This window comes from Rhinolophus sinicus, linkage group LG01 (genome assembly GCF_036562045.2).
Source record: "Rhinolophus sinicus isolate RSC01 linkage group LG01, ASM3656204v1, whole genome shotgun sequence".
Classification (NCBI taxonomy): domain Eukaryota; kingdom Metazoa; phylum Chordata; class Mammalia; order Chiroptera; family Rhinolophidae; genus Rhinolophus; species Rhinolophus sinicus.
Window position 1 is genome coordinate 49,698,589 of NC_133751.1, and position 27,723 is coordinate 49,726,311.

A 27,723-nucleotide genomic window follows, 5' to 3' on the forward strand; every position below is an offset into this window, starting at 1 on the left:
TTTCCTTTTTCTGATGAAGGCTAGGATGTATAAGTTTCCTAAGTACTCCAGGAAACCAAAGACACAGTGAGATGCACAAAAGCAAGAGTTTTCCAAGGGTCTTGGAAAGATGGAGGATAATGTCAGAATACAGACGCCAGGACCAGAAGCACTGCATCAAAAGGCCCACCTTGCCAGCCAGGAGGAATCAGGCCCCAGAGCGGAATGTGGGGAGCACGTGTCAGAAGTTCCAATTCCATAAGCATTGACACATTCTCCCAGTTATAATTCTTTTCCTGTTCACTGTTTATCCCCAGCATACCATCCATTGTCTGGCATAAAATCAATGTTCCATAAAGATTGATGAAATAAATGAGAGTGAAAAAAGGGATCAGGCTTGTCTTGCTTGTCTTATATTTCTATGGGCCTAGAGAGAAAAGGTAGACCAATGGTTGTTGACCATGGCTGGGTATTGGAATCACCTGGGGAGCTTTAAATACTACTGATACCTGGGTCTGATGCCTAAGGATTATGATTAAATGGTCCAAGGGTGCTGTGTGTGTGTGTGTGTATGTGTATGTGCGGGGGTGGGTGGGGGAAAGGGGTGGAGGTGGAGAGGGCAGGGCATTGGAAGAATTCAAAGCTTCCCAAGTATTTCCAATGTGTCGCCAAGGCTGAGGACCACTGAGGCCCATAAAGTTAACAACTTGGGGGAACTTCTGGGCGTGATAGCTCTGCCACAGAAGTACATGAGAGATCTGACAATCAAGTTCGCGAACTCATCCTAGAAAAAGTGCTGAATATCACTATGGTCACCTTCAAAGTACTCCCCTTGGGAAGCTATGCACTGATGCCAGCACCTAGTCCACCCTTCAAAGCAATTTTGGAACTCTTTTTCTGGAATGGCCTTCAGAGTGGTCATCATATAACTCTTGATGTCCTGAATGTCATAAAAATGTCTTCTTTTCAATATTTCCTTTATCTTTGGGTAAAGAAAGAAATCATTGGGGGCCAGATCAGGTGAGTAGGGAGGGTGTTCCAATACAGTTATTTGTTTCCTGGCTAAAAACTCCCTCACAGACAGTGCCATGTGAGCTGGTGCATTGTCGTGATGCAAGAGCCATGGCGTAAAGTTCGGATTGTGTAAGTTTCTCACGCAGATTTTCTGGCACTTCCTTCCAAATAATGAACTTGGTTAACTTTTTGTCCAGTTGGTACAAATTCATAATGCATAATCCCTCTGATATCAAGAAAGGTTAGCAGCATCGTTGCAATAAGTCCGCCAACTGAATTGTCACACCTTCATAGAATAAGAGAAAAAGACTTTCCATTGAAGCGGAGGGAATTTGGGCTGATATAAGAAAACCCTCTTTAGGATAATAAGATTTTTTGATTCATCACAAATGATCAGAATGACTGGTATGGCTTATTTGTATAAGTAAAATTTATGTTGCTAGCAAAATTTCCCACTTTTTCTCCAAATAATGTGGCCTCATCAGTCCTATTTCCAAGTGAAGGCTGAAGATAGATCACCCCACTCAGACTTTCTTGCAACTAAAACTGTGGTCCCTGGACAAACAGCAGCAGCAAAATCTGGGAACTTGTTAGAAACAGAGTCTCAAAACTACCCCGGACCTACTCGTTCATAATCTGCACTTTAACAAGATCTCCAGGAGATTCACCTGCACATTCAAATTTGCGTGTCACTGTACCCAGAAGCCTCTCCCTATCCATAGATTCTGTGAGTGCTTGTGGGCAGAGTCCCATCATTGCTAATGAAAAGAAGGCCACTTGTGCTGGAAGAGAATTGGGCAAGAAAGAACTGTGGTTCTCCCTTCCAAGATGGAAGCAAGCGGACGTGACTCTTTATGGGCCCAGGACTCCATGACCATTTGATTAACTCTCACCCTAGTGGCCAATATAAACAGCAAAGTTTCAAGGAAGCTTACTTAGAGCCTGACATTGTTCTACAAATCAGCCCTTAAACATTTTGTCTGACTCCCACACTGACACTGACGGGTTTGAATTGTGAGCTGTAAATTACATACGTCTGAAAGTGAGAAACTTTGCCTTAATCTGATTCTAATGAAATATACTTCTGAATAACACAATTTACTGATTCATTTTCTTTAAATGTATTTAAAATTTTGCTCTATTATGATTTAATTTATATATATAGCATGGTTGAGGGTTGAGCTCCAATCGGTAGTTTTTGTTTAATTTGCTGCAACTGAACTGAAGCCAATTGAACCTAATCCCTAATTGAGAACTTTGCTTCTAATTCTTGTTCTGCCACTGACCTCCTGTGTCACCTTGGGCAAGTCACTGAGCTCTTCTGGACTCATGTTCTCATTTGTATAATGGATAGGATTTGCATTTGGTGATAGCTAAGATCTCTCCCAGCTTTGAAAAGTCTACAAAATCAAGGCAACTGTTAGCTGGTATAGGAAACGTTTGGTTTATTTCTTAGAGAATTAAAATTCAAAATTGATGCTTTAACATTTTTTTTTCTTTTCTGAATAAGCTGATAGTTTTTGTTTTTGATAAATCACGTAAAAAAACCTCCCCCAAAATATCAGGATTAGAAGGACAATAAGCCAATTATATCTCTGTTTGAAGCTGTTAAAGGGAGGGTCAGTAGGAGCAATTTCTACACCCTCATGCCCCCTAAGATTGAAAAGAAATCTGTTTAAACATAGAACCTAAGTATTGGAAGGGCTAATGAAGGTCATTTAATCAACTGGACGTCTGATGCTCTAATCTCCCATAAAGTGTCTCAGACAAATCTGCCCCAGCAGTGAGTTCTAGGGAAAGGTAACTCCGTTGCTTTTAAGTCAATTCTGTTTCACTTTGGGCAGGTTTGACAATTAGGAATCAATGTATTAGTATTTCTTACTTTAAAGTCTTTCTTCCAATGATTTCCTCTCATTAGTCCTAGGGCTACTTCTCGAAGCCATTCAAAATTAGCTTAACACACCTCTTCCCCACAATAGCACTATAGCTGTTTTAATACAACTAGTTTTCCCTCATCTTTCCCTGAGTCTTCCCTTCTCCAGTAAATATACATCGTATTTTCAGCCACTTCAGGCTGTGAGGCCCCTCAGCATGCTGGTGGCCCTTCTCAAACAAGTTCTGGTTTGTCCATATCCATGGCAAACCGTGGTGCCCACATACATTCAGTTTGTTAGAGAGGACTGATCAAGGTAGGAGAGAATGGATATCAGCTTGCTTTATTAGACACTGTGAGTCTATTAACACATCCTAAGATCACAATCAGTGGTTTGGTTAAACAAAATAATGTATATGTATTCTAAAGAAATCTGCAACCACTGAAAAACCATGCTTCTGAATATTACTGAATGATCTGGGAACACACGATACATGGTATGCGAGGTAGTGTCCAAAGATGGCTGTCCTCAATCTTCCCCCACCCTGTGTGAGTCCGTTCCCATGAGATTGGAGTCCATTCCTCCACCCCACTGAATCTGGGCCAGGCCTGGGACTGCTTTGGCCTATGGAATGTGGAGAGAATTCCGTTGCAGTTCCTCTGAGCCCAGGTGTCTAAAAGGCCTGAAAGCTGCTGCTTTTATGCTCTTGGACCCCAAGCCACATGTAAGAAGTCAAGGCTACCCTGCTGGAAAGAGGCCAACATAGAGAAGTCCTGAGAGATGAGAAAGTGCTTGCAGAAAGAGGCCACGTGGAGCCACTGAGGACCATTGAAGCACCAGCATGTGAGTGAATAAGCCATGCTGGGTGATATGAGGCACCCCACCTGAAGCCCCAAACATTGCGCAGCAAGGACGAGCCATTTCTGCTCTGCTGTCCAGATTCCTGAGCTACAGAATCATGGGGAAAAAACAAAATGGTTGTGTTAGCCCAACAAGTTTTGAAGTTGTTTTAATGCAGCAATAGATAACTGAAACATTTTGGTAGGGTGAAGAAAACAGCATGCAAATAGCCTGATATATATATATAAAATACATATATCTCCAAGGGCTTAACATGGCTTCTCCCACAATAGAAGGCCACCAGAGAAAGTATAGGGTTTATGCTATATAAGCAGAACACACAAAGAGCCTCTTACCTGAAAATTCTTGGCCTCACCTACCAGGTAACCCCTCTGGGGAAAGTTATCAATTCTCAGGCTGTACATTTCAGTTATTCCACTACTGTAAAGCTCCTGTTTATGTGGTTATGGAAGAGCAGTTGCTATGGCAATGCAATCTGAGTCAATACCAGAATGTGTCTAAAATTGGTATAAGTGCCTTTTTCAGGGTTTCCTCTGAGGATTACTCATTTTCTAAGAATTGTATCTTTTTTTCCTCTCCTGTTAGAATAATGATGCCAGAGTACCGCATCCAGTCCTAGGACATGGACAAAATGAGGACAGGTCAGAGAAAGAAAAGCTGAGACCCACACCATAAGGGAGTCATTTCCTACCACGTACTTTGGCTTCTTTTTGCCTGTTTCTGCCTCTTGGATGGCATAGTCACTTTTGGACTCCTCTATCCCTTAGTTGCCTCGACCTGGTACTCTTCATTCCCTAGTTGTCTTGCTAGTTCTTCTCTCTGTGTCTTCTACTGACTCCTTTTCCTTCTCTCACCCCCAACTGTAGGCATGCACTAAGTCCCATCCTTCATCCTCTCATTTCTCTCTTCATATTCCTGCTCTCTGAAGAGCTTTCATTCTTATTTTTTTATTCCCTGCTGTCTCCACACAAAGATTCCTAAGTCAAAGTTGTAGCCTAATGCCTCATTCCCACCCCCACCCTACCATCTACCCTTCCAGGGCCCATAGGACGTCCCACTCCGAAAGCAGCATCCCCCAGGATGGGGTCCTACCTACATTTCCACTTTGTGCCCAGACCCCACCCCCCCGCCCCCCCACCACCACCAGGAGCTCTAGGATCCCAGTCTGGGAAATGCTTGCAGTTCTCAGAAGCTACTCTGATGACTTTCTCATCTCCCTGCTTTGCCCAAGCCACGTTCTCTGCCTGGAATGGCCACCCCTTCCTCCTTCCTATTAGTTAGTGTTTCTGGAGTCCGGAAACAACACGTGCATCGGGAAGTCTCCCACTAGCCTGGACTAGGTCTCGTCTTTCATGCTCCCCACTGCTTAGCACCTGTCATACTGAACATGGTTGTCTGAGTTCTGTCTGTCTTTCCCCACTGGACTGTGAGCTCTTTAGGGCAGGATCGTCTCTCATTCATTGCTGGTTCCCTGGAGCCTGGCACACACGAATGCATAAGTGGATGTGTCATCACCATCTCAAAATCAACATTCTAAAACCATCCCCATCAGCCCTGCATCCTAATGTTACCATTTTCCACAGATCCACAGGCTTTGATGTATCTTTGCTGGCTTCCTTTTGTTCCATAAGTTTTGATGATACTTCTACCGCAATTTCCCACAATTTAGCATGTGTTCATTGCCACATTCACCATCTTAGTTAGCTCTGTTCCTCAGCCCAGACTAGATTTCCTACAAAAGATTCTGCCTGACACGTGGCACCTTCCTTATCCAGGCCACCCTGCACATAGCCAGCATATTCATGGCTCTAAATTTTGCCACTTTAGTCCAAAGGCCAGGCCTTGACATGCAGGGCCCAGGACCGCCTGCTGTCCCCGTCCCTCCTGTTCTCCTCCCTCCCTCCCTGCTCCTTCTCTCCTTCTGGCCCAGAAGTTCTTCTTACCACTCCACACTTACCCCCCCCTCTGTGCCCCTCTCCTGTTGTTTCCACTGTTTTTACCACCACCTCCACCATCTACTAGTCACATTTAAAATTCTTTCCTTCATAGAGTTCACCCAGCTGAATCCTCTGTTAACAGTTAAGTTGTATTCCCCTCTCCCCCAAATTATGTTGAAGTTCTAACCCCCAGTCCCTCAGAATGTGATCTTATTTGGAAACAAGTATCATTGCAGATATAATCAGTTAAGATGAGATCATGTTAGAGCAGCATGGGTCAATCCAATATGACTGTCCATATAAAAAGGGAAATTTGGACATTGAAACACCTTCAAAGGGAGAACATCCTGTGAAGAGACAAAGGGAGAAGACAGCCAAGGAGGCAGGCCTGGAGCAGAGCGCTCTCACAGCCCTCAGACGGAACTAGCCCTGCCGTTACCTTGATTTTGGACTTCCAGCCTCCAGAATGGTGAGACACTTTCTAAGCCACCCAGGTTGTGCTACTTTGTCACAGTAGCTTAGTAAACTAATACACGTTCCCACATCCATTTCCCCCAGCTTTAAATTCCCTTCACTTTACGTGCCCAGTGTAGCCCACTCTGCCGGGGCTGTCTGCCTGCTGCCTTAAACCTGTTCTCCGCTGCTGTCACGAGCACATTCCTGACTCCCTAACAAGAATCTGATCCCTCAAGGGCAAGCCTTTGTTTCATGCTTCTTTTTCACTCCTGACAGGGCCTGGTACTTTGCTGACCTGCAGAGCAGTCTGAATTAAATGGAATTTACCGGGAGGGTGATTCCCTGTGCCTTGTTAGTACATGACAGTTTCTCTAAACCCACTGAGGTCAGACAAGAGGCCACCAGCTCCAGAGTTCTAGGACAGAGACTGACCAGTGGCCTCGGGGCCCCTGTTGACCTTGGGGAACCCATGGAGCATGGGGTGTTAGGTCTTGGGGGCAAACCACAGGGAGACATCATCTATTCCAACCCTCTAATTTTGCAGAAGAGGGTGGTGAGGCTCTGGGGGTTAAAATCTGTGAAATCACAGAAAGCAAGAGACAGAGCTGGCACTGGGCCTGATTTCCTGACTCCCAGACCAGTGCTGTAAGGGCTGCCTGTCTTGTGGGAGGAGGTCAGGCTCATGAAAAGGCGTTTGTAGGACAATCTGGGTTAGATCTGTATGGCAGGTCAACATGCTACAGGCCTAGTGATTTACAAAAGAACCGGTACAGTTAATGGGAAGGGAGAGATGATTGGAACAAAGGGGTGGGAGCAGCAGTGCGGGTGAGAGCTCTGTAAGCCAAAGGGTTCTGTGAGCAGTCGGTGTCACTGCGCAGTCACGTGGTCGCTGCGGTGCAGAGTGCAGCGGTCAGTGGGTGCCCTACCACAGCCCAGGGCAATTCCTATCACGAGTCAACCTTAGGAATGGCCTGAGGGGGGCGCACCTGTGTGCCCGCATGTGAATGTGGTGTTGCCACCACTATGTCTTGCACTGAAATTGTTCCTGAGAGCAACTCATGAAACCAAGAGTCCCATTCAAAATCCCAGGCTTTTCCAGAACAAAGTCAAGAAAGAGACATATATCAGAATTCTGATCTTACCGAAAAGAGGCGTTTAGTCCAAACACAAGAGTACATTAGAGCAAATGATTGAATTAACAATGTAACCATGCAGCCTGCAGCCCTTCAAAAATTATGCCATAAAGAGGTTTTGATGACCTGAGAAAACACTTATGATATTAGGTCAGGTGGAAAAATGCAGGCTTAGAAAAAAAGATATATTCGGGAACTCAGCCATGCAAAGCAATACGCACAGGAGGCGAGGGTTCCAAAATGTTCACAGTGCTTGGCTGTGATTTTTAACCTACTTTTTATATTTTCCTCCTGGATATTCCAAATTTCTATGCTGAGCATGTATCATTTAAAGAGTGTAATTGTGTTTTTATGTTTAAGACACTAATTCTGTGTATATGAGAAAATATTATAAGCTGTCAGGCCTGACCTCATTCTCTGGCTTTTCAGTGATTATACTGCTCTGCAATGCAGAAATGCATTCCTCAACCAAAAGGAAAGCCCATCCCAGATGGGTCAATCCATGTACTCACATTCTGAATATTTCTGGAGTTGGTCAAATTCTTCTGGAGTAAGGGAGACCCAGCGTTCTTCACTCATCTTTACGCTGGGTATGAGCGTTGGAGGCCAGGGACGCAGTTTTGTTCACCAGGGTGAAGCTGTGCCCCAGAACAGGGCCGGGCTCATTGCCGGTATGCGATGGACACACCCTCCAGGACAATTCTTGAGGCCCCAAGTGTCTATGGGAGCAGCAGGCACCTTTCAGCAGATGAGAGAAGACCTTTGCTATTCCTCAGGCAACATCATTCTATGTGTTGTGAACGTAAATTCAGAAATCCTTGCTCTTCCTGAGCTGAAGTAGAAAAGACATTGTGGAAGAGAGTGTTAGGACACACATGTCATCTTTTCTTATTAATAAAAATCCTCAAATTTTCTTTGCTGAAAGATTTATAGAAGGCAATGTTTCTCAAGGGAGGGATGTTCCCTCAGGGAAGTCTGAAGGGGACATAGAGACCAGCACAACTCCAGACAGGTGTCTGACTGGGGTGAGGATGGGTGACCTGTAAGAATAGGTGGCCATACTCCTAAACACTGGGAAATTTTAAATGTCTCCTATGAGAGGTGGTAGTAGAGGCACCTAAGGGCATCCTCAAGGCATGAAAATGCCTCAGGCTGCTGGATGCCTCATCTGTAAGCACAAGGACAGTAGCCTATGTGGGGTGATTTGAAAGATGAGCCACTCTCTCCTCTACTGGTTTCTGAATTCCACCATTAGAGCTGTTTAGTTTCCCCTGATGAGTCACTCTGGAAATTCAAATACCACCGCCCCCCCCACCCCCCGCCAACCTTCCAAGGCTGGCTAACTTCCTAGTGACTAAAGCAGTTCTTTCCTCTCAGAATCATCAAAAAGTGATTAGAGGGCAGGCCTGTGGGCTCCAGTGTGGAGGGTCCTGAGGGAGGAAAGGGGGATGGATTAGGACGCTTAACATCTTTTTCTTTGAGCCTCTCCTAGCACAGTGGCTCTGTCAGTTATACCATCAGTCATTAAATCAGTTCAGTGGGTCATAAACTTAATGTGGTGGGCCAATACCAGCACTTAAAAACACAAAATAGCATGGGATACAATGGAATGGAATGAAGTGGAATTGAAAATAAAAGTGCATCTCCTTTCAGTTATATATACATGTGTATACTGATCATAATGTAAAATGTATTTCTTATTCTGGGTTGAGGTGAAGAAAAATGTTGGGAAGCAATCAATTTAATAGGAAGAGATATAAAGACCAATGTTACCAAAGAACAAGCCCAGTTTCAATAAAACAGGATTCATTGTGGAGAGCCAGCCTTTAAGGCACGTCTGGGGAGCTTGGAGCATATGGAATGGCAGAGGGGCTGGAAGAGACAACCCAGTGAGGAGGCAGATTTGGACAGTTCTTTGCAGTGTATAGACTGGGCTGCTGTGGACCTGCAAGGCTGAATGAGAGCTGAGGGAAAATGCTGGAGAGAGATTTGGGCTCTGTAAGGAAGACCTTCCACCAACCAGAGCTCTCCAACAATAGGTGGGAATGCATGGCAAGGGAATGAGATGCCTGAATCCCTGGGAACATCCAAGTCCTGGCTTCTCTCCTTAAAAAGTCCAATTCTCTCCTGAATCCAACTGGATTCTACCCCTTGGCTCCTGCTGTTGCCAAGGGTCCCAGTGACTAACTGTCAAATCTAACGGGTACCTTGCAGGCCTCCCTTACTTCATTTGCTCTCTCTGAAGCCTTTGCCATGACAGGAAACAACTCTCTTGAGACTCTTATCTTTCTGAGTGTTATTCCACAGTCGCCTTCTGCCTCTTCTTTTGCCATCATTAAATACTGATGTTTCCAGAATCCTATCCTGAGCCCTCTCCTCAGTGTACATCCCTTCTCTGAGGGCTCTTACCCACTTCCACATCTTCAATGACTGCCAGGCATGCTGTTCCAGCCCTGAGCTCTTGCCTCAACTCAGATCTGAATATCTAACTGTCACTGTGACTCCCTTATATGTCCCAAACTACCCCAAACTGGCACCTTCCCATACCCTCAACCTGCCTCTCCTCTGCATTCTGGGTGTGCCCTGAGAGGAGCCAATACTTGGGCGAGAAGCCTGAGGCTCACCCTGAGCACCTCCCCCTTTCTCTTCTGCCAAACTCAAGCACCAGTCCTAGAGTGTGTCCATTGCGTGTTCCCTCCTCTCCATCACACCAGTCAGTTCATCAACTCAGACCTTCATTCTTCTCTCACCTGGTCTCTGACAACAGCCCCCTGCTGTTTCCCCTTCCTTGGGTTTTGCTCTCTTCCCTTTGGTCCATTCTAAATTGCCAGCCAGATCATATTTCTCTTGGTAATAAAACTCTTCACTGATTTCTATTGCCTACAGAATAAGATGAAATCTTATTCCATGATACACAAAGTCTTTATGATCTGGCCTGATTGACTGCCAATTCAGTCAAAAAGCAAGGGTGAACTTTAAAAACATTTCCATCATACTGGGGAATTCAACATTACAACTGGTATTACCACTGCTGCCAGACACTTATTTTACCCTGTGCTGTGTGCTTTACTTATATATATATATATATAATTTAGTCCTCATGACAACCATGTAAAGTAAGCATTCTTTTCTCTATTTTTAGATGAGAAAAATGAGGCAAGATATTTAGTGGATATAGTAAGGAGAAAGAGGGAACCTTCAAAGTTTTTGGATAAGAATGCCTCTCTGGAGATCCGGTCAAGATGGTGGAGTAGGTTAACTGTGATTACCTCCTCTCATGACCATTTCAAAATTACAGCTAAACTACAGCAGAACCATCATTGACAATCACCTGAAGTCTAGCTGAACTGAAGTTCTACAACTAAGGACATACAGAAGAAGCCACCTTGAGACTGGTAGGAGGGAAGGAGACGTGGAACAGGCTGGTTCCACACTCACGTTTGACCATTAAAAATTGGGAGGGATACCTTGGCTGTAGAGGTCCCCTACACCCCCAAGAGAAGCAAGGGGTCACAGTCTCACACCAGGCTCCCCAGCCTAGGGTTTCAGTGTTGGGGAGAGAAGTCCCCATAAATTCTAGCTCTGAAAACCAGCAGAGATTGTGTGAGACCAGGACGGCTGCTAGTCCCAGACACTCCTCTTAAAGGACCTGCACACAGACTTACTCACTGATGGACTCACTTGCTCTGGGCTCCAGCACTGGGGCAGCAACTCGAAAGGTGCCAGGGTCATATAAGGAGAAACTGAATTGTCTGGCTTCAGTGCAAGGGCCAGAGGGGCAACTTTCTCCAGGACAAAGGAGCTGGAAGAAGCCATTGTTTCTTTGTTGAGCCCTCCCTTGTCCTGGCATAAACACAGGCAGTCTCCATATCTGAGTCTCCATCAATCTGGCTAACACCATTTGTTTGCCCTGATTCCTGGCTCCAACCAACTTTCGAGCCCACCTAAGCTGTTTCCAGTGGCTTTTCTGTACAATAGTCTGCCTTGGCTCATGCTGCAGACTTTCCAAAAATCTCTCAAAGGTTCACAAAACCCTAACAAGCAGCATCTGGCTTCAGCGTGTCCCGTACCTCTGGCTGAGCAGCCCTAAGCCAGGCACTAGCAACAGTCAGCCTTGGTTTGTGGCTTGGATTTACAAGGCACCTCCAAGCCCAGTATGCGTGGTGGCCATCTGTGGATTGCTTTGTGCCAGGTAGCCCCAAGCAGGGCATAGGCCATGGCTGAACTTGGCCTGAGACCTCAGAGCTGGCATGCCCAGTGGTCAGCTTTGAACTTAGCCTGAGAAACACCTGGCCACCTCCAGGGATGACACACCCAAAGGGCACACTGGACAGGCACCAGACCCCTGCTAAAGCGAGTCCTGCTCCATAGGGTCAGCCCCAGCACAACAGCTCCTCAGACTGTAGTTACTGCCAGTCTTCACAATGAATCAGCCCAAGGGTCAATCCCACACATGCCACAGTAACTAAGGCTCAACTACAACAGGAGGGCGCACACAACCCACACAAGGGACACACCTGGAATACCCAACTCAGGTGACAAGGAAGGTTGTGTCACTGAAACCCACAGTACACCTACTATATATGGCCACTCTACTAAACTGGGAGACATAGACAGAAACTAACCCAGGCAGACAAAATGGAGAGACAAAAAAACATGTCCCAGATGAAAGAACAAAATAAAGCTTCAGATAAAGAATCAAACAAAATGAAGAAAAGCAATCTCCCAGACGCAGAGTTCAAAACACTGGTTATAAGGATGCTCAATGAACCCAGGGAGAACTTCAACAAAGAGATATGAAACATAAAAATAAAGATAGAAAACATAAAAAAGAACCAGTCAGAAATAAAAATGCAATAACTGAAATGAAGAATACATTAGAGGGAATCAACAGTAGATTAGATGAAGCAGAGGACTGAATAAGTGATTTAGAAGATAAGGTAGCAAAAAATACCCAAACAGAACAGCAAAACAAACAAACAAACCAGAATAAAAAAAATGCGGGTAGTTTAAGGGGCCTCTGAGACAACATCAAACATACCAACATTCGCATCATTGGGGTAGCAGAAACAGAAGAGAGAGAGAGTAAAGAATTGAAAGCCTATTGGAAGAAATAATGAAACAAAATTTCCCTAACCTGGTGAAATAAATAAATATGCAAGCCCAGGAAGCTCAGAGAGTCCCAAACAAGATGAACCAAAGAGGCCCATATCAAGACATCATAATTCAAATGCCAAAGGTTAAAGAGAAAGAGAAAATCTTAAAAGGAACAAGAGAGAAGCAATTAGTTACCCATAAGGGAGCTCACATAAGACTGTCAGCCTATTTCTACATAGAAACTTTGCAGGCCAGGAGAGATTGGAAGAAAATATTCAAAGTGTTGAAAAGCAAGGACCTACAACCAAGGTTACTCTACACAGCAAATCAATCATTTAGAATAGGTACCAGATAAAGAGGTTCCTGGAAAGCAAAAAGCTAATGGAGTTCATCAACACCAAACCAGAATAATAAGGAATGTTAGGGGGACTTCTTTAAGACACACACACACAAACACATCAAAAGTATGAATAATAAAATGGCAATAACTACATATCTATCAACAATTACTTTCAATGTAAATGGATTAAATGCTCCAATCAAAAGATAGGGTGGCTGAATGAATGAATAAGAAAACAAGACTCTTACATATGCTGCCTGCAAGTGACTCACTTCAGATCAAAAAATATTTCATGAAAATGGAAACAAACAAAAAAGCTGGGGTAGTAATACTTACACCAAACAAAACAGATGCTAAAGGCTACAAAAAGAGACAAAGAAGGACCCAGTAATCCCACTTCAGGGTATTTATCCAAAGAAATCCAAAACACTGCATCCATATGTTCATTACACCATTGTTTACAATGTCCAAGATGTGGAGGCAGCCTCCACAATGGAATATACAATGGAATATTGGTTGGCCAGAGAAGGGAATGGGTTCTTGTCATCTGTGGTGGCATGGATGGACCTGTAGGGTATTGTGCTGAGTGGAGTATGTCAGAGAAAGACAGATGCAATATGATTTTGCTTATGTGGAATCTAAGGAACGAGATAAACAAACAAAACAGAAACAAACTCATAGATACAGAGAACATTTTTATGGTTGCCAGACAGGGTGGGGGATTGGAGATTGGTGAAAAAGGTGAAGGGATTAAGAACTACAAATTGGTTACTACAAAGTAGTCATGGGGATGTAGGGTATACCATAAGAAATATAGTCAATAATATTGTAATAACTATATTAGTATGTATGGTGTCAGATGGGCACTAGATTTATCAGGATGATAGATGGGAGGAGGGTTGGGGGCAGGGTGGAAAAGGTGAAGACATTAAGAAGTACCAATTTGTAGTTACAAAATAATCATGGGTATGCAAAGTAAAGCATAGGGTATATAAACAATAATATGGTAATAACTACGTATAGTGCTAAGTGGGTACTAGACTAGTCAGGGGGATCACTTCTTAAATTATATAAATGTCTAACCATTATGCTGTATACCTGAAATTAATATAAAACAATATTGATTTTCAACTGTAATTTAAAAATTAAAAAGGGGGGGAATATAAGGGGAATAAGGGGTTCAAATTTCCAGGTATAAAACAAATAAGTCATGGGGATGTAATATACAGCTTAGGGAATATAGTCAAGAATATTGCAATAGCATAGTACTGTGTCAGATGGTTGCTGGATTTATCATGGTGATCACTTCTTTAGGTATATAAATGTTGAATAACTATTGTGTACCCCTGAAACTAATGTAATATTGTATGTTAGCTATATTTTAATAAAAATGTTTTTTTTAAAAGAATGCCTCTGATCATATCATTCTGCATACTTTCAGAAGCATAGAGCTCTGAGAGGACCCACAGACACAGTGCATGATAAAACACCATGGAACCGAAAGCATTGGACCTGAATCCTGGCTCTGCCTCTTACCAGCTATTTGACTGGAGACAAGTTTTTCATTTCTTGAACCTTGGTTTCTTCATCTCAAAAATGGAAATACTAATAAAAATCTCACTGAGTTAGTGTTAGGATTAAGAGAGTTAATATATGCAAAAAACCCCACCCCAAACCCTATCTAGCTCAATGCCTATGGCACAGTGGGCACTCCACAAATAATTACTACCATGCTATTGCAAATACAACAGCAGCTTGACTTTAACATCCACCAGACAGCAGTAGGATAGTTGTGCCATCGATTTCTAAACTTTATCTTATCCTGCTCCAGGTCATGATTTTGTAATTATTCATCAAACTTCTACCTACTAGTTTTAGTATCCACGGAAGATTCTTGCTGGAATTATTATTGTGACAGTGAATTTCTAATTCTATCGTTCCTTCTATATCTATTAGTTGGGATTATACTATAAGGAAGAGCTTTCCTTTTACCTTTATTTCTTTTTTATCAGTTTATTTATATACATTTATTTTTACTATTTATACTACATATAGCATAAATAAATATATAAAACATATACATAATAAATACCTAAGTAAGCATAAATGGATTTGTATTTTTTTTTCAGAGGAACAGGACTTTATTGGGGTACAGTGTGTACTTCCAGGACTTTTTTTCCAAGTCAAGTTGTTGTCCTTTCAATCTCAGTTGTGGAGGGCGCAGCTCAGCTCCAGGTCCAGTTGCCATTGCTAGTTGCAGGGGGCGCAGCCCACCATCCCTTGCGGGAGTCAAACCTGCAACCTTGTGGCTGAGAGGATGCGCTCCAACAACTGAGCCATCTGGGAGCTCAGTGGCAGCTCAGCTCAAGGTGCCATGTTCAATCTTAGTGGCAGGGGGCACTGTCCACTATCCCTTGCGGGACTCGAGGAATCGAACTGGCAACCTTGTGGTTTAGAGCCCGCACTCCAACCAACTGAGCCATCCGGGAGGCAGCTCAGCTCAAGGTACGTGTTCAATCTTAGTTGCAGGGGGCCGAGCCCACCATCCCGTGCGGGATTCAGAGGAGTTGAACCGGCAACCTTGTGGTTGAGAGCCCACCGGCAGCCTTTGGAGTTAGGAGCATGGAGCTCCAACCGCCTGAGCCACCGGGCCGGCCCTGGATTTGTATTTAGATATAATATGTATTTATTTAAATTAATGGATTCTTATTTTATTCAATGTGTTATAATGCATTACTATCATTATTTGTTTTGATTCTTGAATTGTCCCAACTTTGGTCAGTGAAAGCTCATTCAAAGTGGTTCCTTGTTCTTTAGAAATAGTCCCATCATCCTTTGAGCACATCTTTATTTTCTGGTACCACAAAATGTTTCAGGCTTATCCTGTACCTCCTCAGTCCTAGTTCTGAAATCAGTCATTTCCCCAAAGCCCTGATTCCTTTTAGTGGAGAGTGGTAATTGAAACAAAGGTTTGAGCATTAGTTGTTCTCATTTCTACTGGGGTGTCATTGCTTCTAGTTCCTATCAGGGACAGAGCTAGGAAATACAAGCATGTAGACACACACATCTAATCTCTGTCCAGCTATCTAATCTAATCTAATCTAATCTATCTATCTATCTATCTATCTATCTATCTATCCATCCATCCATCCATCCATCCATCCATCCATCCATCCATCTGTCATCTATTTATCTATGTTAAATAAATACTCTAAGTTCATACTCATACTTCCAAATACATTCCAAACTACTTGGTCAATTGTAGCCTTCCTCTTCTTCCATATTTTTTAAACTGCCTTCTCCAAAAAACTTTGTTTTCATTATCTACAAAATACTTATTTGCTCAATCCTGAAATATACAGAAAGTTGTTTCAGAACTGCTAGCCGCATTGCTGTGAAAAATAAAACAGAGCTGAAGATTTATTTATAGTTCTTTTGTCTTCAGCATATCCTCAAAATACTGTTTTCAAAAATTACTTAGGTTACTTCTTTCCCATACCTAGTCATTTCTGTTTGCATTTCACTGAGGGTTTTTTTCTTCATTCTTAATAATTCTTTTTTTAGTATGGTTCCAAAAGTCAGAACTTTATAAAAAGGTATACTTTCCCCATTCCTTTTTTTTCTCCATTCCTTTTACTCTGTTCCCAGCTCCTTCCTTCCATCTATTCCCACGCACTCCTTATAGTTTCTAGTTTATCTTTTCTGTGTTTATTTTTGTATCAGTGAGCAGATACATGAATATTTTCTTATTTCCCTTTCTTTCTTACACAAAAGGTAGTACATTGTGGACTGTCTCTCATACGTCTGTTTTTTTCACTTAACCATGTATGCTATGAATCACTCTGTATCTATTCATAGAGATATTCTTCATTTAGAACCAAATTTGACTCCATCACTTACTTGCTTGAACCCTTCAAAGGCCTCTCCTGGACTCCAGGATAAAGAGCAGGCTCTTCAGCCAGTTCCATAAGATTCTTTACCCACAGTATAACTCATCTCCTCATCCTCACCTTAATTATCTCCTGCCCCACATGCTTCACATTCTAGCTAAATTAACCTATTGTCTATTCTTAGCACTTGGCAATGTGCCTCACACACAGTAGGGCCTCATAAACCTTAGTTAATGAACTGACAAACACACCATGCATTTAATCCACCTGGAATGCCCTTCACTCCTTACTTCCCATAGCAAATCACTGCTTGTATATCTGGTTTCACTTTTCTATAGCTTTTTTTTTTTTTTAAACTCTTTGAGCCAACTAAGCTGTTCTCCCAGCTATGTTCCTATAGAACACCTAGATCCTCTATATTTCTCTATTGTGGTACCTGACTGAGAACAAACATACAAGCTGGTAAGAGTAGTGGTACAGATACATACAGGGAAGTACGGGGCCATCTAATGTGTCTGAAGCAGGCACCGGGAAATGGAAAAAGATTCCTGAAGGAGCTGAGGAGGAGTAACAAGGTAAGAGGTGTATGTCGCAATAACTCCACAAATATTCATGTTATTATCACTATTGTTCCTTTATAGCTCAGCGCTTGGCTTCCTGGTGGATGGAGCTGCACCATTCTTTAGTTCCATCAGGAAAAGTTAGGGGCTTGAAACACTGCCGGACTCTCCAGATGGTAACTGCTGACCATGCTCCCACATGATGGCCCCCTCTGGTTTTCTGCCCTTTGAGAGAAATGACAGCTGTTGTACAAGAGGACTTGCTGCTGCTGACACCACCCAGCACTTCCCTTTCAGTAGGCTGCCTCATCGCTCCCATCTTGGGTGCTCTTTACAATATGAACAGTCTTCTTATTACCACCATGAACATCTTTCTTGACAGGAAAAAAAAAATGTGATAGGGTTTTCTAAATAACATTCAGATTGGATATTGTCAAGTTTGGATGGGAGGAGGGTGTTTTATGTCCCTACAGCTATTCCACTCTCAGCAATAGCCTCAGCTTCCCAGGCCTCAGTTTCCTTGTCTATAAAATGAAGGGGTGGGAATAGTAGTTTCTAACTTATTTTCTAGCTCTGTAATTTCATATACTGGATCAAACTCTATTTGTTCTGAACAGACGTCAGCATGGAAATCTCGTCAGAAGGAAGACGGCAAATTCAATGGGTATTGAATTGCACCTCAGGTCTCTATTCATTTGAATGAATCAGCCATAGCCAATTACCCAGGAAAAAACACCTCTTCATCTCCTCTTTGCTCTCATGAAAACATTAATTCATGAATATGGCACCAGATTGGGGGAACTTATTTTTATTCATCTGATGATTTAAAACAAACCCATAAGGAGTATATTTTTATCTGGGAAGAGTGGCTAAAAGCTAGAAAGATAAAAACCCCCCTCTTTTCCCAGCCTTGTAAGAGTCCTATCTGGATGACTGCCCCATCTCTGGGCTTTTGTTCCTGCTAATACTTCTTCAACTCTGTGACTCCTATGTAGCCTTTGGAGTGCAGTTCCAGCGTCACCTACTCTAAGACATTCCCTCTAATTACTTGGACTGGACGGGGCATATCTTCTATGTTCTCATAGCTCCTTGGGCTTTTCTCCAAGATCTCACAGACCACACTGCAGTGTACTTGCCAGCCTTCCCGGTGAGACTCTGAGCTCCTTCAGGGTGGAAACAGTATCCTGTCTGCTTTGTAGCTCCAGCTGCTACAAGATTTTTAAGGGTTCATTTCTTGACCACTAGAATGGCGGTTCTCAACCTTTTTTGACAGAGACCATTTGCGTGGAGCAGATAATTCTACCACACTTGTTTGCATGTCCCAGTAGAAAAAGAACTGGGTGGTAACAAAGAGTTGGAGAGGAACAAAAGACACAAGTTGGCATAAAATTGTTGATAATGTCCTTTATGAGTCATTTATTTTATACTAAAAAACATATGAATCAGTGCACACATTTATTAAGATAGTTACGAGGTATGATAAAAAACTATGGTGAATGTTTAAATTTTACACAATTTATTACAGTAAAAGGCACATTGCCATTAATTTCCCTCAAAATACTCCCCCTCACTTCAAACACACTTAACCCAATGGGTATTTCGAGGGGGGTTAATGGCAATGTGCCTTTTACTGTAATAAATTGTGTAAAATTTAAACATTCACCATAGTTTTTGATCACACCTCGTACCTATAAACTATAATCTATAAACATAATGGTCCCTTTTATGTTTAATCTGATCACATGTTGGGAATTATTTAGGTTACTTGAATTCATCATGAATTGTCACTCTTGTGGTAGTCTGTTATACTGGTGGTCCCCCAGAAACCATGCCTCCTGATATGCACGCCCATTTTAGTCCCTTTCCCTTAAGACTGGATGTGCCTATGACTTGCTTTAACTACGAGAATGCAGTAGAAGTGACATTGTGCCAATGTCAAGCCTAAGCCTTAAGAAGGCCTGACACCTCCCACTTTTGTGTTCTTGGGAGCATCTAATTGCCATGCAAAAGTTCAGCCACCTTGCTGGGGACATCACAGAGAGACCACATGGACAGAGCGAGGCTTACCATTACTTGGAGGAGAACTGACCAACCCAGCTGATGATGACAACTGAAGCCCCACTGTAAGATCCCAATCAAGCCTTTCCAGCCAGCACTCAGTCATTTCAGCCATCCTAACTGAGACGCTGGACCTGAAGACAAGGAGCCCTTTTGGATTTTACAGCCTTAGTAGACATGGTGCTGAGTGGAGATGAACTGTCCCTGTAGAGCCATGCTTGATTCCTTGATGCACAGAATCATGTGGAATAATAAAATGATTATTGAGCCACTAAGTTTTGGGGTAGTTAGTTATGCAGTCATAAATAACTAAAACAACTACGTAAGCACATTTGGGGTTAGATTACATATGTATCTGTTTAGCAAGAGAATATGCATGATTCATGCTTTAACCACAATTTGTTCATGTCTTAAAATCTAGTAATTGGAAAATTAGAGGCCTAAAATACCTTTGATGCAAATATGTATCATTGCCTGCTATTGGGTTAACCAAATACCCTCCACAAACTAATATGATAATGATGAAGTCAAATGAACTATAATTTCTAATTAAAAAGCAAGAAGAGCAGTAGTTGAACACCACAACCAACTCAAAACAAGTCTGACACTGCAATGATTAACAACCTGACTTTCGTCCAGGTCACAGGATTCTAAGCATCTGGCTGAATGCGGAGGCAGTAGTCTGGGCATTTAGAGGCCACTTGACTTCACAAGATAACTGGATTAGAGCCCCTGGGGAACTCACTAACGGGCTAATTTGAGTTTATGAATAGCAAATATGAGTAATTCCTAATAACTCACTTAGTAAATTACCAGCATATAGTCCTTATACAAACATAAAAATAAAAGTCTTGGAATTACGTGCTACCCATAGGAATTCAGAGAGGACTTCCCTTTGAGGACTTCGCATTCCATTAGTGGCCTGGGAGCAAACATAAGAATCCCTGCTCTTGGACAGCTATGAATGTGTCAGGCTGAACAGAGCTGCTCGTGTGTGTGTGTGTGTGTGTGTGTGTGTGTGTGTGTGTGTGTTAGTGGCTGGGGGTGGAGGTGGGGACAGGAGGGCTGGTACCTACTAACAGAAGAGGCGTTTAGGCTCCTGGGAGAAGCTGAAACCTGCTACCTGAGGGGGCCGTCTTTGGCATAGGCAGGCAGTGTCAAGCTGGGGAGTGTTTACAGCTAAGGGGCATCACAGCTTGAGTGTGGGTCATTCATTTATTTATCTATCCACCCATTCAACAAATTATTATAGTAAAAAGCCAGAGCAGCAACCTCCATTTATAGACTATAACACATCTGGTGCTTTGCACACTTCATCTGTAATAGTCACCAAACCACATGAAGAAGGCATTTTTTATGCCCATTTTGCAGTTGTAAAAACAGCCCCAGAGTAATTTTCCAAGGTTCACCCAACAGTAAGAGACAGAACGGTTATTCTAACCTAAGTCTGTTTAGTTCCAAAGCTCACTGTCTTTCCTTTCACCGTAATACCTCTGGACGAGTAAGTATTGAATACGTCAGGGCCAGGCCCTGTGCTGGGTGCTGATATCTACACCAATAAGACAACTCTGGAGAGCCTAAACCCTCAACCTCAAACTGGAAGGTAAATTGGAGGCCAGAGAGAAAAGCATGGCATGCTCCTGGAAAACCAGTAATTTGAGGGGGAAAAAATCTACATTATATTAAACATAAACACAGAATGGAATGCAAAATAGGAAGTGTGAAGTAACATAGGCAACTTCAAAAAAAATTTGCTCTTGCCCTGAGGCCACCTCTAACTGTTCTGAAAACATGGGCGATTGTTTACTCTGCTTTGCCGCTCCACTTTGCTACCGTGGAGAGACGCTAAAGAAGGTGGGTTGTAAATTGCAACACCAACATCTGATTCTGGATTCAAAGTTGAAGGGCTGATGCTGGGAAAGGACTGTGAGGGGAGGCCTCCTCCATGAAATTACTTACTGGGGAAAATGACTCATCTCCAGTGTCAGGGAGTCTTCTGCCCAAAGCATCAAGCACAAGTCTGGTACTGGAATTCAGAGACCAGAATTCAAATCTTAGCTCTACCACTTATAATTATGAGACATTAAACAAGTTGTTCTTCATCTCTAAATGGGAATAATAATAACACATGTCTCACAGGGCTGTTATGAGAATGATGAGAATTATTTGTAGAAAGTTTATGATATGAGAGTCACAGCAAGTAAAATTTCCTTTATCAGTTGTTCTTGAAGTGTGGTCCTCACACTGGCAACACTGGCATCACCCGGGAGCATGTAAGAACAGCAAATTCTTGGTACCTACCCCAGACCTATAGAAATTCAGGGTGGCTCGGCAATCTGTTTTAAAGAGCCCTGGAGATTCTGACCCATGCCAGTGTTTTGTAACCACTGCTTTACATGAATGTAAGGGGCAAGACTAAGAAGAGAAGCTTGGAATGCCTGCCTGGGAGCTATTTCTTTTCCTTACGGGGGCCCTAAGGCAGACAGATTCTGGATCTCCCCACATCAGCTCCATTTTCCTGAGGCAAGGAAACATTACGGGGAAGCCAGAGGCCCGTGATGGCCTGTCAACCTGCCTAGCTCCTGAAATTCTCATGTTATGACTTATATTCCCTGCAGAATTCTCCTTCTTTTACAGTCTGGATCTATGTTTCATTCTCCTCCTGTGACATTTTGTGCCAAATACTGGGGGTGCCCCCCCAAAAATGTATACATGACTTGTATTCATCTTTTGTTATCGGTATATATTGACTATTACAATTTTAATACAGTTTTTCCTTTCTTAAAATGTGTATGCATTTTTTTTTGGAACCCTTTGTATATAATCTCAGGAAGGAACAGAACAGATAATAGGAGTTCCCACTGTAAAGGGACAAAAACAAACAAACAGAAAAATCTGAGGTGAGAAAACTGCAGCTCTATTCATGCCGCAGCTCATCATTTCCATGTCAGAAACAGAATTGTCAGGGAAAAGACACCACAAGGCATGGCATGGGACTTGGGCAGGTCTAGAAAAAGAAAGCACTGTAAATGTACCAGATATTGTGGTTGCAGGAGTGTGGTGTGTGTGCGTGTGTGTGTGTGTGTGTACAATAACCACAAGAAAACCACACCAAAGAGAAAACATTCAAGTTTGGAACAGTGTGTGAAAAGAAATCACATTAAGGTTGGTAAGTTCCTCTGGACCAGGAGGAACGTGTGGTGAGCTGGCCCATGAGCACTCTCTACTTCAATCTCCCTCTCCCCTCTCTCCTCTGATACCCTCTGATCTCTCATTCTCTAAGCCTCCTTTATTTTCCCTTCCTCCACTTCTGCTTCTCATAACAATATAAATAATAGCTATCATTTACTTAGAGTCTACTACCTATTCTTCATTAAAATAATTCTCAAAATAATCTCTTAAGGTTGTCATTACTATGCCAAAATACCTAGAATCAGACTCCTTGCAGGCAACTGAGCCATCATTCAATCCCATGTCTCCCATTCAAAGTCCATACTCCCTCCAGTATCTGTGCTGGTTTTCAGACCTAGGAATGATTGTAAACTGCCTGAGGATTGATTTTTCTGGCTCATTCCAGGAGCGCAGAATTTAATTTGTGGAGGGTTCTGGGCAGTCACGTGCCTCTTCCTCCACTAATTCCAGAGAACCAACAAGTCCTAACGGGCAGTCATGCAACAATGGTTCAGCACCATGGACAACAGCACCCAGGGGCGCTTACACCTCGTTCAATCCTCAGACAATGTGTCCCTGGATGGTTCCCTCCACCCCAGAGGTGTCTAGGGCCCAGTTGGAAAAACTCATTAATAATAGCTAATCTTTACAACATGCCAGATTGTCCTAAGAAATTTACATGAATTATCTGGTAAACCACTTATAACAACCTTAGGTAGATATAAATATATGCTCATTTTAAAGATGAGGAAACTGAAGCACAGAGGGTTCAGTAACTTGGTTTCCATAACTATTAACTGGATTCAGGCTTCAAACCCAGATAACCTGACTCTGGAGGTGTTCTTTACCATTATGCCAGATGACACAAAGATGACAGGGGCACTGAGACCACGTGGCAGTACTTGGCATAAGACACTCATCAGGAAAACATAGATGTATTTATAATAATTTTTAAACATTCTGATTTGAATAAAGTACAAAATCTAAAATATTTCATAGGGGGGTCATCAACTCCAGTTTCAGAGACAACACGGCTTGATGGGGTTTGGGAAACTGGTAAGATACATCCATTTTCTGGTTCTGATGTTTAGTGGGTAGGAGACTTTGAGTAAGTCATTTTCACTCTCTAGACCGCAAGTTCCTCATTTGATAAATGCAGAGAGTGGAGTAATATTTAAGTTTCCTTCTCAGAGTTACTCCATTTTCCCTCCAGAAATGTTAGACATCAACTCTTTGCTCTTGTCACATAGGATCTGGTGCCATCATTTTAGGCTGGGAAAGATCATTTCATACTCATTTAAATCATACACCATTGGATAGAAACAATAGTAAGATATTATTGCTACCTTATCAAACTGTTGACAATTAAAAATAGGTAATATCCTTGTTCGTAAGAAAGCAAGGAAACAGAAACTCTCCAACACTGCTGATGTGGAAGTAAATTAGCTAAAACAGCACTATGTCTTGATAGCCTCCAAATGTACATTTCCATGTAATTTTACTTCTATAAGTTTATCTTAAGAAAGTAACTATGGACAGTAACAGCACTAGTTCTGTGACTATTATTACTTCTTCTTCTTCTTTTTAAAATTTTTATTAGGGACTATTGGGGAACAGTGCATTTTTCCAGGACCCATCAGCTCCAAATCAAATATTTGTTTTCAATCTAGTTGTGGAGGGCACAGCTCACAGTGGCCCATGTGGGGATCAAACCGGCGACCTTGGTGTTATGAGCACTGAGCTCTAACCTACTGAGCCAACTGGCAGCCCATATTATTACTTCTACAAGATTTCAACTCCAAGGATATTTGTGGCAGCATTGTTTATAATAGCAAAAAATTCCAAACAATTTAAATGCCTCACAAGATAGGATAATTAAATATATTTTGCTATGTGTATATAGTTAAATACTCTAAAGTCATTGTAACTCAGTAAAAAAAAAAAATTATTTGAATTCACAGGGAAGTTTCCTACACAGATTAAACATCAACAACCAAAAGTTAGTTAAAATATTAAACTATAAGTATTTGTAGTAGTTGCTGAACTGTGCCAACCAGACCCTCTGGAAAGAAGGATTTATTCCCCCCCTGATGCTTGGTAATGCTGCTGGCAGACAACTGTCTGCTGTCATCCCTTTCCAGATATTGCCTTAGCTGGAAAGAGCTGCCTTGTTCAAGGTCATGCTCCCTTCCTGGGCAACCCACATCCAATTACTAAATGACACAGAAAGGAGGAGTATAAAGGCCTGGTCTCCTCACCCCAAATGAGAACAACTCAGCAGGACCATCCCAGTTCAACTTCTCCCTTTGCTAAATCCTGCTCTGTCCCTTCCCTTCCACAAGTGGTGATCCCAAGAGCAGTCCCTTTAAAACTGCTAATAATCATGCACTATAATCTCCAACTCAGAATCTGTGTCCCAGAAAATCTGATCTGCAACAATATGATTTTCTTTTTAAAAAAACCCCCACATATTCTTAAGTAACTTCTTATTTAAAAAGAAAATGAAAATATGAAATTGTTACATATCTAGTAAATGTGCAATTTGGTAATAGCAATGCTTAAAGAAAACTTTTAGCCTTAAATGAATTTCTTAAAAAACAAGAAAGATGAAAAAAAAAATAAAAATGAACTAGGCCCCTGCCTCAAGAATCTAGAAAAAGGAAGAAATCTAAATAAATCTGAGGAAAGCAGTACTAAAGACAAAAGCAGAAAGTAATGAGCTAGCACTCAAAACAAAACAACTGAACAGTTAGTAAATAAAATCAAAACTCTTTTTGTTGTTGTTGGAAAAAAAACAATAAAATAGACAATTCTTTGAGGGGAGATAGAGATAAAGGAGGAGGAGAAAAAAGAAGATGAGGAGAAGGAGAACCAGAAATATTACAAATGAAAAAGTATGTGCAACTAAAATGCAAGAGATTTTATTAAATTATGAGAGAATAAGATATTTTACTTTACAGCACGATATTTGAGAGCCTAGATGAAATGGAAAATGTTTGAGAAAATATAAATTATTAAAAGTGATTCAACAATCCAATAATTTCACTTCTGGGTATTTAGTCAAAGAAAACAAAAACACGAATTCAAAAAAATATATGCACCCCTATGTTCATTGCAGTATTATTTACAATACCCAAGATATGGAAGCAACCCTGGTCCTAACCAAATCTCAACTATAACAGGAGGGCACACACAACCCACAGAGGGGACATTCCTGGAGCACCCTGTGCAGGTGACCAGGGGAGACTGTGCCACTGGGCCCCACAAGGCACCTACTACATAAGGCCACCAGGTCAAGACTGGGAGACATAGCAGATCCACCTACTACATAGAAACAAACACAGAGAGGCAGCCAAAATGAGGAAACAAAGAAATACATCCCAGATGAAAGAACAGGAGAAAAATCCAGAAAAAGAACTAAACAAAATAGAAGCAAGCAACCTACCAGAGATAGAGTTCAAGACAATGGTTACAAGGATGCTCAAGGAACTTAGTGAGAACTACAACAAACAGATAACAAACATAAAAAAGGACATAGAAACCATAAAAAAGAACCCATTTGAAGTAAAAAATAACTGAAATGAAGAACGTAATAGAAGGAATCACCAATACACTAGATGAAGCAGAGAACTGAATCAGCCATTTGGAAGACAAGGTAGCAGAAAACACCCAGTCAGAACAGCAAAAAGAAAAAAGAATCCAAAAAATAAATGAGGAGAGTTTAAGATCAACATCAAGTGTAAAAACATTCTCATTATTGGGTTACTAGAAGGAGAGGAAAGAAAGCAAGGGATTTCGAATGTATTTGAAGAAATAATGAATGAAAAGTTTCCTAACCTGTTGAAAGAAATAGACACACAAGTTCAAGAAGTCCCAAACAAGATGAACCCAAAACCCAAACAGGCCCACACCAAGACAAGACACATTATGATTAAAATTGCAAAGGTTAAAGACAAATTGTGATAGAAGGAGAACTGACTCTGGGAGGTGAATACACAATGTGATATAAAGATGATGTATTACAGAATTATACACTTGAAACCTATGTAACTTTACTAACCATTGTCAACCCAATAAACTTTAATTAAAAAAAGAAAAAAAAAGAAAAGAGAATCCTAAAAGCAGCAAGAGAAAAGCAGATGGTTACTTACAAGTGAACTCCCATAAGACAATCAACTGATTTCTCAACAGAAACTTTGCAGGCCACAAGGGATTGGCAGGAAATATTCAAAGTGATGAAAAACAATCTACATCCAACATTACTCTACCCATCAAAGTTATCATTTAGAATCAAAGGACAGATAGAGAGCTTCCCAGACAAGAAAAAGTTAAAGGACTTCACCACCAGTATTACAAGGAATCTTAGAGGAACTTCTTTTTTTTAAATATAATTTTTCTTCCTTTAAGTATGAAATAGGAAGTTATAATTTTTTTTTAAAGGAGGGCACAGCTTACAGTGGCCCACGTGGGGATCGAACCAGCAACCTTGGTGTTATCAGAACCATGCTCTAACCAACTGAGCTAACCAGCCACCCTTAGAGAGACTTCTTTAATACGAAAAAAAAAGAACAAAAATATGAATGATAACATGGCAATAACTACGTATCTATCAACAATTACTTTCAATGTAAATGGATTAAATGCTCCAATCAAAAGATAGGATGGCTGAATGGATAAGAAAACAAGACCCTTACATACACTGCCTATAAGAGAATCACTTCAGATTGAAAGACATACACAGACTGAAAGTAAAGGGATAGAAAAAGATATTTCATGAAAATGTAAACAAAAAGACCTGGGGTAGCAATACTTACACCAGACAAAATAGACTTTAAGACAAAGCATATAACAAGAGATAAAGAAGGACCCAGTAATCCCACTTCTGAGTATTAATGTAAAGAAACCTAAAATGCTACTTGGAGGGGATGTGTGCATCCATATGTTCGTTGCAGCATTGTTTATAATGGCAAAGATGTGGAGGCAGCCTGGGTGTCCACTAATGGAAGAATGGATAAAGAGAAGGTGATAGATATACACAGTGAAATATTGCTTGGCCAGGGAAGGGAATGGGTTCTTGCCATCTGGGGTGGCATGGATGGACCTAGAGGGTATTGTGCTGTGGAGTGTCAGACAAAGAAAGACAGATGAAATGTGATTTCACTTATATGTGGAATCTAAAGAACAAAATAAACAAATAAAACTGAAGCAAACTCATAGATAAAGAAAACATTTTGATGGTTGCCAGATCAGAGGGGGTTGGCGGCGAGGGGGTGGTGGTGAAAAAGGTGAAGGGATTGCATGGTGATCACATCTTTAGGTATATAAATGTTGAATAACTATGGTGTACATCTGA

General features: G+C 41.8%; 1 protein-coding gene across 10 annotated transcripts in view; it reads right to left on the reverse strand.

Moving 5' to 3' along the window:
- The window catches only part of DGKG (diacylglycerol kinase gamma), a 197,279-nt gene that overhangs the window by 154,663 nt on the left and 14,893 nt on the right, over positions 1-27,723 (reverse strand). For all 10 annotated transcript variants that reach the window (XM_019735850.2, XM_019735845.2, XM_074329136.1 and 7 more), the window contains exon 2: positions 7,767-8,086. In XM_019735850.2, the coding sequence (XP_019591409.2) occupies positions 7,767-7,833 (67 nt within the window). In that variant the 5' untranslated portion in view covers positions 7,834-8,086. The remainder of the gene's footprint in view (positions 1-7,766; positions 8,087-27,723) is intronic.